This window comes from Uloborus diversus, chromosome 7 (genome assembly GCF_026930045.1).
Source record: "Uloborus diversus isolate 005 chromosome 7, Udiv.v.3.1, whole genome shotgun sequence".
Classification (NCBI taxonomy): Eukaryota; Metazoa; Arthropoda; class Arachnida; order Araneae; family Uloboridae; genus Uloborus; species Uloborus diversus.
In genome coordinates, this window is record NC_072737.1 from 130,142,063 (window position 1) to 130,156,124 (window position 14,062).

At 34.3% G+C, this 14,062-nt stretch overlaps 1 protein-coding gene across 3 annotated transcripts in view; it reads right to left on the bottom strand.

The window, feature by feature from the left end:
* Window positions 1-1,294: 1,294 nt before the first annotated feature.
* The window catches only part of LOC129225717 (metallophosphoesterase 1-like), a 44,986-nt gene continuing 32,218 nt past the window's right edge, over window positions 1,295-14,062 (bottom strand). For all 3 annotated transcript variants that reach the window (XM_054860208.1, XM_054860206.1, XM_054860207.1), the window contains one exon: window positions 1,295-11,106. In XM_054860208.1, coding sequence (XP_054716183.1) covers window positions 10,919-11,106 — 188 coding nt within the window. In that variant the 3' untranslated portion in view covers window positions 1,295-10,918. The remainder of the gene's footprint in view (window positions 11,107-14,062) is intronic.

Sequence of the window (14,062 nt, forward strand, 5' to 3'; positions counted from 1 at the left end):
GAAAGACAGTAGAATTTAGTGATTTCTCAAGTTTTAGAATATTTTATCAAAAACATGTCAAAAATGCAGGAACAGTTGTCCATTGGTGTTTCAAACCAGTTTGAAATTTCCCCCCGATTCTTTCCAAAATTCCCATTTTGACTAAAATCTTCAAAATCCCTGATAGTTTCCGTTTTACCTGGAATGTGGACGCCCTTTGCTGTGGCGTAAACATTTCATCCCGTCAGCGATCACTTTCAATCGGTGGTTCAGATTCAACTTTAAGACATTTTAAGAGCGCACATAATTTTCATTTATGCGTATAAAGTTTACAAAAAAAAAAAAAAACCCGCAAATGAAGAAAAAATGAAAGGATGACCAAAAATGCAAGAGAAAAGGCTAAATTTTCAAATAAGAGACGATTAATTCGAAAAATCAGGGAGAATAGCGAGCAACTCCGCCGTTTGCAGTTGGAAATAACAGAGCAACATAAAAAAAGTCAAACGGCGCGAGTTTAAAAGCCACTCCTACAAAAGCACGCAAACAAAACAAGCCCATGGCGGAAATTCGAGAAAATGTCGATGTAAATTCGTGGTTATGGAACGGTCCAGTAATATTAAAGCATATTTTTCTAACACTCAATTTTTATTTTTTAAGTAAAAACTGAAGGAAAGTCATCGAATTTCTTTCCGTCTCGGAAATTTTGTCCAAGACGGAAATCCGTCCTAAGACGAAAGGTCTTGCACCCATGAGACAGACAGACATTTTCCAAAAATAGTCGAAATGGACTCAGCACACCTCAAAACGTTTGAATCCGTCAAAATTCGAAATTCGAAAATTTGCACGAATCCAATACTTTTTTCTATATATTAGATATAGAAGAAAGTAATAATAATTTGAAATTTGACATCTTGAATGCAAATTATGTTTTTCACAATCACGAGTGTGTGTGCCTGTATGTAGGCATGTGTGTGTGTGGGGGGGGGGTATGTTTGTTTGTGCATGGGGGTATGTGTGTTTGTGTATGTGTGGGTAGTTGTGTGTGTATGTGTAGGTTTATGTATGCGTGTTGTGTGTATGTGTTTGTGTGTGTAGGTGTATGTGTAAAGGTAGGCAAGTAAGTGACGCAGACTGGAGATGCTTTTTGCTAGAGGAGCAGCATCGTGAGGCAGCCGGCCGATGGTGCTGCTGCAGAGGGAGGCGGGGGAAAATAAAATCATAGGAATTCTAAACTGTCAAGTGAGAACAATAAGCAATCATGATTGCTCAAAAACTAATAATAAAAAATTCAGTCACAAATAATAGAGAATTTTCTTTATTCACTCTCAATTACATTTCAATTGCAACAGAAATTTAAATAAAATTACTTTTTTCATATTAAATACTGCATTAATGGAAACATATTTAATTATTTACAATAAATCACCACCTTTGCAATTTGCACAACCTCTGAAAACGGTAAGATAGAATATTATAATCAGCTATAAAAATATTTAATGTGTATCAGTATCATGGTTAGAAATGTTACACTATACATTTACCCTCATTTTCATATCACAAGGTACTAAAAATATATATATGTGTGGTGTAAGGATTACCATGACGTGGATGATGATCGTCCGGGTCGAGATTTGAACCACAGACCTTTGTGATGCTAACCCAGTGATTTAAAAACTGAACCAAAAGGACCTCAAGGTTCGGGGGCAAAGTTAGGTTATGTGCTCTCTGACATACACCACATTACTCCCCCCACTAAGTGATGGAGCAGGGAAGCGAGAGAGCAATTCGATTTTTTAAAATTAATTATCAGATGCGGGGAGCTGACAAACCGGTCGTTCTGGCTGTAGTTGTGCTGTTGCAATTATATGAGCAATCCGGAGTCGGGCGGACGACTTGAGCAAGTTGCTCAGTGCTCGAGGAATGAAGGGTCCATGGCATATTCCTAACGATACGTTACATGGCGCCATCTGTTGAGATGCTGGGCCATCATTATGTGGCGTATGGATCACCATGACGTGGATGATGATTGTCCGGGTCGGGATTTGAACCACGGACCTTTGTGATGCTAACCCAGTGCTTTAACCACTGAACCAAAAAGACCTCAAGGTTTGGGGGCAAAGGTAGGTTATGTGCTCTCTGACGTACGCCACATATGATAATGTCAATATTAGCATGCCTGATGAGAAGAGAAGTTCTTTTTTTTTACATTTGCCATATCAAGAAGTAAAATGTTGGTATCTGTGTAAAAGGGGGAATCCAAAAACACTAATAATGAAAAAACATTATAAATCCAAAACCACTATTGGAAAATGCTAAAAGTTTTGAATTTTTATAATTCACTATGTTTTTGTTTTGTGACCTAGATGCCTAGAATTTCTCAGTGAAACACAGAACAATACATGAGGTTAACTCATGTGATTTGTGTATTTCAATTTCTATAAAACTTTGTAAATGATGATCTAACTCACTAATAAAGAATTAGCATTATTTTACTGTTTGCAACATTTTAATCACTAAGTGAAGATAATTAGTAAGTTAGTGTTCAACACAATAATAAATTTCAAAGTGTAAAGATGCATGGATTTGTAAATAAAACACGGTTTTTAGAAAATATTAGTTGACATACTTTTTACTAAAACAAACTTTGTCTAACTCAGTATAACTTTTGAACCATTGAATATGAAAAAAACAGACAAATTGCAGGCATGCTTAAAATTTTACTTTTTTATTCTTAATTTCAATCATTATTTTCTACTCTGAGTACCATATTTGTAATTTTGGAAACATAAAACAATTTATAGGTTTTACAGAAATCACTTAAATGAATTCAAATACATTAAGCTCAGACTTCATTTCTATCAAGTACAAAAATAAAATGAGATTCCTTTTTATAAAAAAACATGAGATTCATTTATCTTCAAAAATACAAATATAGTTACAGTATCACATATAAAGCTCAAATGTTAAAAACTAACTTTTTCTACAACCTTTTTATTTATAAGTTATTTAATAACAACATTAATAAATGCTCTTCAGAAGCAGGGTTCCCATTAGAGGGGGAGAAAATGGGTGAGAAAATCTTCCCAGCTGGTTGAAATTAGAGTGAGACTGTTCAAACTCGAGAGAATGTTTGAAAAACTTTTTTATATGAAAGATACAACGTTTAAAGATGAAGTATTACCACTCCCCGTTTTTGCATTAGTGAAATTTTATACAGGGACTAGCAATACCTGCCACGGCTTTGCCTGTGGTAAAATTTACAGGAAGATATATATGAGCCCATTTTCGCTTCTGTTGCTGTTTTCATGATATGTACGAATTTAGAGTAGAGGTGGGACATCGATGGCAAAACATTGATGTTTCATAACATCGATGGTCAAAACTAAAACATCGATGGTATTGATACCTTGACCAAAAAACCTCGATGTTTTGAAACATCGAACTTTTTATCAATATATAACATACATATTTGAATGTACTACAGTGCAGACTTACATTAATGATAGTCTCTAAAAAAATTTTCTTAGTGGATCAGTGATTTTTTTTTTTTGGCATTGCGTCAATTTATTAAATTATAGCTATTATTTCAAAAGTTTCTTAGTAAAGTCAATATTAAATTTTATACATATATATATATATATATTAGGGTGGTCCTTATTTTTGAAGTTGCAGATATTTTACGCGACGCCCCCTCAATTTGTTCCATTATACAAATAAATGATTCTTTGTAAAATGTTAAGTAAATCCATGAATATTAACACCTGCTCCTAGGGCCCCCTTTTTTGAGTTTCGAAGAAAAAATTGCGGATTTTCTAATTTTTATGTAAAAATATTCTAACGTTTTATATTTAAAGTAATTTTGAACCTCAATAGGTGCTGCTACTTCTAGACTGACCATTCTCTCACTTTCATTCTGCAAAATTTCACATGTTACAGAGAGTACATGTACACCAATGGCCTTGGGTCAAACGTACCGCTTTTCTGCGCTTGTTCCAACCAAGCGGCAGGGGAACGTTTCCTCCCACCATGATGAACACAGGGTATTCTATAGGCCGTTAATGAATGACCTAGGCCATTAATGAATGATCTTTGACAACAACAAATTGCCTCCTCCAGTCTTTGGGGTGTTGATTTACAAAATTCCCTGTGTGGAATAGGTGTGGCAAATAGAATCGCAAGGTTTCAATGCTATAAATATATGTAATTGCAATTATATTTAAATTCGCTGTTCTTTAGTTATAAACATACCTAAATGCTTATGCAGTTTTTAATTTTTAAGGTATAAATTTCGAAAAATCCTCGATTACTCCTAACATAAAAACATACCGTATTTTATAAAGCCAAAATATAAAATTAAAGTGGCTAAAATTAAAAAAATATCCAGATTGGAACAATGTAGAAATCTATAAATTAATTTTCTTCTATTTCAATACATAGTCCTTTATTATCATCAAATTCTTGCGATTCACAAGATTTAGAAAACGAAATGGGTATCTATCCCAACCTGTTGAACTTTTGTTTTGTACAGCTGGTCTACCACAATGTAAAAAAGCTTGCCAACTATTGATATCATCTCGCCTTTCATCACTGTTAGACAAATGCCATATTAGGGATAAAGATGTTTTTCATTTATTTACAGCCTATGTAGATGCAGTAAATTTAAATCCAAATGACCTAGTGATCAATCGTACATTCCTTAAAAGAGCAAGAGAAAATCTTCGAGAGGTAAAATTAAATTTCATGAATTTAAATTTAGATTTTGTAGTTATTCACTGGGATACAAAGCTACATTCAGATGTAACTGGAAAAAGAACACCGACTGGATTACCGTGATAGCTTCAGGTCCTAATATTGAACAGCTACTCGGAATTCCTTACATATTTCTTCAGTTGTATATGCTATCTTAGATGATAGCACTTTATTGCTAACTGCTGTAGCTGTAGTGTTTGATACAACGACTTGCAATATCAACCGTATAAATTGTGCATGCAATTTTTTAGAACAAAAACTGAATGGTGATATATTACATTTGGATTGCCATCATCATGCACTTGAAATCGTACTGCAGAGTGAGTCCTTAAAGAAGTTCTTGCCTTTCTTAGTTCTAGATCAGATATTCAATTATTTAAGCGCTTCAAAACTTTGTGGAAAGATCTCCATCATTCAGAACTTATAACATTTCAATCAAGTACACATACCACTTAAATTTTAAAAGACGATGTTGATGATATATTAATGTTCTTTCCTCCTACAGGGATATGTTTTCGGCAACCTGGAGCTTATCCCTGAGCCACATAGGTGGGAAAAGGAATTTTTGTTTGAAAATTTTTATATTTAGGAAACAATTTAAATTGACCTTACATGAAAAGAAAGTCCTTCAATGCTGTTTTACAAAGCTGTTTTACAGTTAAATGCTGTATGAAGATATGGTTTTTCGCAGCCACTCAATCGAGGCTCCTTTGAATAATATAATATGTCTGAAAAACTAACAGCATACAAAATGATGAAAAACATGCAGCAGAAGCAGTGATTGGAAAATTCATAAATCACTTATGGTATCTAGGGGATAAACTAGTAGCTTTGCGGTAATAGATGAAGGAATTAACTTTGAAGATAGGAAATGACTAGTCCGAAAAATGCTTGTGATAAGGAAGACGTGTCTGATGACTGTTTAACCAATTTTAGATAACAGTAGATGATTTGGAATACTATTTTAGTAAAGATCTTCCTCTTTATAGAATCAATTACGAGTCAATAAAACTGTTTGGGGATATGTTACAAATACTAAAAGATTTTTTTCTATTTGATCCTGATTCACGGCAAAATGAAGGAAGCTATTTAATGGGAAGAGAGATCGTTAAAATACTGAAAATTGTGAATGATATAATTGAAAGAGGAGCACAATTAATCGAAGAATTTCACAACTAATTTACCAAATATGAGTCACAAAAACAATTGATTTTACAGACCGTCCAAGACTAGTGGAAAAAATACACACTATCGAGATACATGGAAAAAAGCGTATGATTAAGGAACATTTCTAAAGCATTATTTCATTCTTATTTTACGTAAAATCTTTAGATGATATAAAGTAATTAAAAAGATTAATTTTAGTGCTACCTCACTGTAAAAATATTTTGCAAACCTAGGAGAAACGATGTACTGGGTCTGAAGTAAAAACTCGAAGATTTATGGGAAAATTATCAAATTGTTAAAAAGTTCAACGGCCTAAGGGCACGTGTTATTATTGACTGATCGAGTTCAAATTTTGCACACGTTACTTTTTATTATAATGTCACAGTGTCACAAAACTAGGGGGCGTCACTTGTTGAATTCTGAATTTTTTTTCCCCATATAAATAAGGACCACCCTAATATATACATATTCTCTAACCAATCAATTACGTACAACACCACATTTCGCAAGGCAACAGAAAGAAATAAACAAATCAGACCAGAGGAAGCTTTCTTGTTGACGTTTATGGTTATAATACATTGGAAAAAATCCCATGTTTATTTGGAATGCATGCATTTTATACTCCGTTGAAGCTTAAATGATTTTGGGAAATTCCAGATAATCTAAGCAGTGGCAGCAGCAAATTTATTTTCTTTAAATTTTGATATGTTATTTTCCAAGCAATGAGGATTCAGTATATGTCTGTGAGCCAACCTTGGAGAAACAATTTGAGGAGCATCTGTGGTGATTTTAAGAAGCATTTTGAAATTTTGTGGAGCAGCTTGGTATTTTTCATAAAATTCAATTAAAAAAAACGAAAACCACTTGTCTTAAAAACTGCTTTAAACACTATGTCATGCTTGAAACGGGAAATGCGGAGGACACCTTCAGAGGATCGCTATGTAGCCCTCGTGGCAAAAAGGAACAGAAATTTCACTCTTGGACAGATAGCTGCAAGTCTAACAACTGCTACCGGTACGCATGTTTCTGCAAGAACCATCTCACGGCGAGTAAATAATGTCGGTTTGTATGCAAGGAAGCCCATACGTTGCATCTAAGTTCAATTATGCCATTTTCGAGAGAGATTACGCTGGTGTAAAGAATATGTTGGTGGGATCATCAAAATTGGTCTAGAGTGATGTTCTCTGACGAATCTCGTTTCAGTGTGACGAGTGATTCTAATCACAGACTACTGTGGAGAGAGCGTGGAACTTGTTACGCATAAAAATTTGTTTGCGAACGTGATCGGTACGGCCCAGGCGTCATGGTGTGGGCAGGTATCATGCACAATGGCGGAACACCGATTCACATTTTTGAATAAGAAAGCGATACGTCCCAAATGTATTGCAGATATGTTATGCTGGACCATGTTCGTCTTTTTAGGGGGGCTGTAGGTCCATACTTTCTCTTTACGGGCGACGATACATGGCCACACGAGAGCATTGAAGTGTCAGACACACTGAAAAGTGAAAACATTCTCTGTATGCAGTGGCCTGCTTACTTTCCCCGACTTAAATCCTATTGAACTTGCCTGGGAGACTCTTGGCAGACGTGTTGAGCGAAGAACCGTCCCCCCCAGAACAGTACAAGAACTCAAATCCGCATTGAGAGAGGAGTGGGAAAAACACCCCCCAAGCACTCCTCAATGATTAGTGGGGAGTATGGAAAACAGATGTAAATTGTGCATCACTGTCCCTGATAATCATACATCATATTAAGGTACTCTGGTCTGCATCATTCTGACTTTGATCATTTTTTGTGGTTGTATGAAAATCATTTAAGTAGGATTATTTTTTTTATTTTTAAGTTTTTTCTTCATTGATGAAGTAATATCTGTATTATTTTGTACTGATAATAAAGGCACATCCTCCCTACTAACTATATATTTCATTCTGTTTCTTTAATCATTATCTATTCTTAACTATTCCAAAAAACGTAATTGTTCCTTAGCAATTGTCAAGCAGTGTACTTCGCCAAAAATCCGGGCCCAGCGCTGCATGGGCTACCTTAAGTATCCCGTCATTTCTTGGGGGAGAGAAAAAAACACCTAATGTCACATGACAATTTCTACCAAAATATTATTTTGCTTTTGAAAATACAGCTGTTATGCAAACAATGGAGCTAGCAGAAGTGCAGGATACTTCATTTTCTTTTGAGTGTGATATATATTTATTTGTGATTGACAATATATACATTATATTGAATAATTAGTGTTTTAACACTCATTGCAGTTAAAACTCATTCTGAAGTGCAAACATATATTCTGAATATTAGTTTGAAAACTTGTGAAATTATGTACAGGGACCGTGTTAAGCATTTGCCAATGCGCCAAATACGATAAAATCGTAAAATCGGCGAACAAAATTCGAATTTGGCGAATTAATTGGCGAACAGAAAATTCTCTAAAATATACACAGAGGAAAAAAAAATCTCCCTTCAGAAGTCAATCTAGAAAAAAATTAAGTCTGTTCACAAAATTTGGACCCCTAAAACCGGACCCTTCACAAAATTCCGACCCCTAAAAACGAACCTTTCACAAAACTCCCAGAATAGCAATCACTGAAAGTTGTTTTATCCTCGGAGCACTCCGAGCAGATTGAGGTGCGCGCATGCGTGTTAGCATTGGATCGGAGCGTTACCGTCCATCGGATCGGAGAAAGGATGACGTTTGCCTCTCGCCTCTTTGCGTCACTGTACTTGCGCCTCTCGCTGATTGGATATCGAGTGCGCAGCGTGGCTACCGAGTAGAGTGTTGGCGGATGCCTTGTTGAATGGCGCGTTTGCTTCATTGTGTTCAATGTCTGAAACATCGGAGTAAGACAGGAATGCAGTCTTTACTTCGTTAAAAGCTTTTATTTCTACTCTGAAATTTATTAAAGAATGATAAATATCACTTGAAGTTGTTTTTAGCCATTTTTTCCTTTGAAAAATTAGATATGATTTGTGATAAAAGTAACTACTTAATTTGCATTTTTTTTCCTCACCAAATTCCTAAAAACGGGCAAAAATTCCTGGATATACCCCTGCCCTTATCCTCAAAAAATTGTCGAAAATTAAGTTATATTTCACTTTCTGATTAAATATTTCTGCAGACAAAAATACATTTAAAATGAGTAAAAGTTAGTCTTTGACTAAAACTTTTGAAATTTGGCGAATTTACTGGCGAACGATTCGAAATCCTTAGCGCGATCCCTGTATGTATATTACATGAAAACCTGTATAAGGCAAAAGCTGTGCTTCCGAGGCGTTCATGATGACGGTCTTCTACTGTGTAACAAATAAAGTCTAGAACAATAAAGTACAATTTTTGTACTACTGGGTGGGAATGGTTCATTTTTGAAACTATGACTTTTGTAATATCAGTACATTTATATCAAGCTAGAATTTGCATGGTGCTTCTCCTATTATATGGGAAATCAAGCTTTTACTGAACTAATTAATCACTTTGGGCAATTGTTAATAGATCGATGGACATAACTGTAGGATAAGTTGGAGGCTGGAAGAGATTCAAAAAAGGAAAAATGATAAAAAGGAGAGGATTAATATTGACATAGTCAGAGTTTTAAAAATTGCCAGCCCTGCTTTTTTAGCATTTTTAAAGATGCATTTTTCCTTTTACATATTTTCCCCCTTTTTGGCCTACTGTGATTTAATTTAATAAACATGACAAAATCACAAGAATTTCCCACATTGATATTTTTATGTGTGAAATATCTTTTAAAAGTTGTACTTCTCACAGATGAGTAAGTACTCTTGGGAACCCAGATTGAAGCTAAATCTATGAACACTCTCTACTTTAGGCAATGTATAGTAACATTAATTTACTTTCCATACATTAATAACAATATATAAAAGATGTCACAATTATTATTTCAATGTTTCATATTACAAATTTTATCAACAATAATTAATAAAGATATGTTTTCTTAAGAGTAATATCAATTTCTAGCTTTTTTTTTTTTTTTTTTTTTTGCAGGATGCACAATTTTTTCTCAATTTCTCAGCAAGTTTGATCACAAACAAAAGGGAAACGAAGTTTCAATGATTCCACTTATGCTACCTTTTGTAGAGTAGATATATATTCTCCTGGGTTGTATTTCTTCTATATCAAACAGTTTTGATCAAAAATATAAATCAGACTTAAAATTATGTATTTTTAAAATTTACAATTGACAAAAAAAAAAAGTTAAAGAATTTCATATACATAAAATGAACACTCTCCAAGTTTGTTCCTCTCTTAAATACCAAACTTCATGTTATAAAGTTTGCCATACATTAATTTGTTATCGGTCAATTTTTTATTATCCAATTAACATTGTGATCCAGAATATTTGTCTAACTATTAAGCGTACAAGAAATATTTTCTCAGAGAAAATATACATTTGCTACAGTATAATTTAATAAAAATTAAGGTTTACTTATTTAGTAAATGTATGTGTAATTACATAATACACATTTGTTGCTAACTTTTTTTTAGGAAAATATACATCATGTTTTCCAAAAATGCTGTCTTATGCATACAAAATATTTGGAGAGCAAAATTAAAAGCGTGAGAAGAATTTAAGCTTTCAGATCGTAGAACTATGATAATGTTAATGTTTTGTACCCTTTTACCGACCTAGCACAGCAGAATCCTTAAAAGTCAGCTTAAATAGGAATCAAATATGCCTGAATTTATGCCAATACGGGTTATAGGGAATGTGTCAGCAATACGTTTTTCATGCAGTTTTTTTTTTTTTTTTTTTTTTTTGTCCTGCCGAAACGTAAGTTTTCTGGATTTGGTTGCATTATCAAGGTCTGAATAATCAGGAATCTACTGTAGTACAGTAAAAAATAAAAATCAGTTGGAACTTGGGTTTTAAAATCTTTTCTAATAAAAAGAATAGTATGCTACACACTAAAATTATAATAACCAAAACATTTTTCAAACGGCTAAAGATATCATCACAGTATATTAATAAAAAAGGACCTAGACTAGAAGGTGTTAGAAGATTAATCTACTATGCTTGCTAAAACGGGAGAAACTTCTTTGAGAACTTATTTTAATAACACCCAATGCAAGTGATAATAAAACATAGATAAAGATAACACTAACAACAAATAAGTACGTATATATTTGTCGGAACCGTGAAGGCAGAGGTAGAACAGAATAAAGTACTTTGCCACTGCTATCTAAAAATAAAATAACAAAACAATGTATTAAGAAAAAGTATAGAATCCATGATGCTAAATTATCACAAAATTATTTATCACATCATTTAATTCATCTAAAATGTAAATAACTAACATATACACTCAAACTTGTTTATCTCGAATTTAATAGAACAGAAGAAACGTCCGAGATATGGAGGCTTTGAGATACGGAGGTTTTGATGAAAGTTACCAAAATAAGCAATTAGAGCAGAGCCAAAAAGTTAACAGATTCTTTTGCATTGTTATTGTTCAACATTTTACAGTATGACGTAATATTACTTCAGTGAAATCTCGATTTTATGTTTCTCTAGGGACTGGACTGAAGAAACGTAAAATGCTGGAAAGCGCAAAATATGGGAAATACATAGCAACAAAATTGATGACGGGACCCGATGAAAAAATGTTAAATGTGGGAGAAACCTAGATTGTGTTACTGGGCCCCTTTAGTAGTCTAAGCGGGGATAGTACAATAGATCTGTGGTCTCGGTGCTCGTGCTGGTTTCAAACGCCCCCTTTTCACTTCATACTTCATACTTCAACCTAGATTTGGGGGACGTAAATTAGGGGTTTCATTGTATACGTTTTACTAATTTATTTTGAATGTATCAATAACAAGTTTATGCATACATGCAAAGACAAAAATTATCTTTCAAAGATTGTCATTCAAAAATGTTGAGATTTTTACTTTTCCCTTAATTGAAATAATTTAAACATTAGAATGGGTAGAACTCCAGAGAACACAATGAAAGAACTGGTCTCAATGACTCAAAAAGAAAACTTAGGAAGCTTTTTCACTGTTCAACAATGCCCCTTTTCCTTCAGTTTTTAAAATGGATAGAAAACTTGCTCCTTGTGCATCTAGTTCTCTCTGGGCTCCATGTATCACAAGGATTGAAGAACTACGTGATTGGTGAAATTTGAAAAACTGCTTTTTGCCTCCCAAGTTCTACTCATAGTAAGGTAAAAATATAAAGTATCTGCGCACACAGCTCAAAACTATCTGCAGGAATGAAAATAAACATGCAGTGAGTAGATAAAATTTTCAGTTAGAAAATGCCTTTTTGCTTTCAATCATGTTTTGGTGAAAGTAATAATGAACATTTTTCAATAATATATCTTCAGGTTTTGAACATAATCGGTGTTTAATAAGGATATTATCAACAATTTTGAACCACTGTACACATCTACAGCAAATGCATCTACAGAGCATCAAATGTGTGCACGTATACGTCTATATTATACGAGGTAGGGTCAAAAAGTTCCCGGAATTGGTTAATACAATTTAATTGAAAATATATATTACATTCTTACATTATTTTCCTTCAAAATACTCTCCTCCTGCATCCACACACTTATTCCAGCGTTCGTACAATTGTTGGAAACACTCCTGAAAGCCGGTTTTTGAAAGTTCTTTCAGCTGCTTCGTCGCATTTTCAATCACCTCCGATGAATTAGCAAAACGACGTCCCTTCAATGCTAATTTCAGCCGTGGAAACAGGTAAAAATCTGGTGGTGCAAGATCGGGAGAATATGGTGGGTGTTCCAGAGTGGTAACATTGTTCTTAGCTAAGTACTGTTTCACCAATAGAGAGCGATGTGAAGGGGCATTGTCATGCAACAAAAACCAATCATTTTCTGCCCATTTTTCAGGTCTTTTTTGTCGAATTGAATCTTGTAACCGTTTTAAGATCTCTCTGTACATTTCTTCATTTACTGTTCTCCCTTCAGGAATAAATTCATAATGAATCAAGCCACGGTAATCAAAAAATACCTCCAACATTACTTTACCCCGGCATCTGTCCAAGCGAAATTTTTGTTTTCTGGGTCAACTTTTTGACTTCCATTCAGCAGACTGCCGTTTCGTCTGAGGGTCGTAAAGAAAGCACCAAGTCTCATCACCTGTTATAATTTTGCGCAGGAAGCTGTCGTCTGCATCAGCCATTTCAATCAAGTCCCTGGACATGGTCACTCTCATTTCCTTTTGCTCAGGGGATAACATTTTCGGAACCATGTGTAAGCAAACACGATGCATGTTCAAGTCATTATGAAGAATGCTGTGAACACTCCCATGTGAAATACCAAGTTCGGAGGCAATAGTATCGATGTTTGTTCGCCTGTCCGCACGCACAAGTTTTCGAACGCGCTCAACATTGTCATCTGTAGTGGAAGTGGAAGGCCGCCCAGTCCCAACATTATCTTCAATTGTTGTGCGACCGCCAAGGAAACGCTTGTGCCACTCGTAAACTGCCGATTTCTTCATGGCAGAGTTTCCGTATGCTTTTCTCAGCATCTCAAGAGTTTCTGAGGGTGATTTCTCCAGCAACACACAGAATTTAATATTGCCACGTTGCTCTAATGACGACATTACACAATTCGACGAAAGAGAAATCAGAGACTACAATATTAATACACCGCACGCACGAGACTAACAACATCTGCCTGTTGAACCTCATATGACCTTCACTAGCAGTGATGTCAACCTCCCAAACACAAATTTCCCTTCCAGCGAAGAAATACTTGACTGTAAGCGACTATTCCGGGAACTTTTTGACCCTACTACATATAGCTATGGTTCTACTATTAATGAAGATCACTGGAGATAAAAATTCAAAAGGGTAAAGTTGGAATTCGAGATATAAAGTTTTTGGGAAAATTCATTCAAGATAAATGCTGAATTTATACTATATCTGCAGGTAAAGGGAAAATTTTTGATATAGGGAGGTTTTTGTGATGAACAGGTTCAACTGTACATAAAGTTCACTATGAAATGATGAGGCAAGAACATTTTTTTAGGATATATCTTTACTATTATTACATTCAGTTATTGTTTTGTTATTAATATTTTACTGTTATCACATAGTTCTACATATTTTTTTACTTGATTTTAAAAAAAAATTCTGAAATTTCTCTTTACAGTTCAAAAATAAATTTTTCC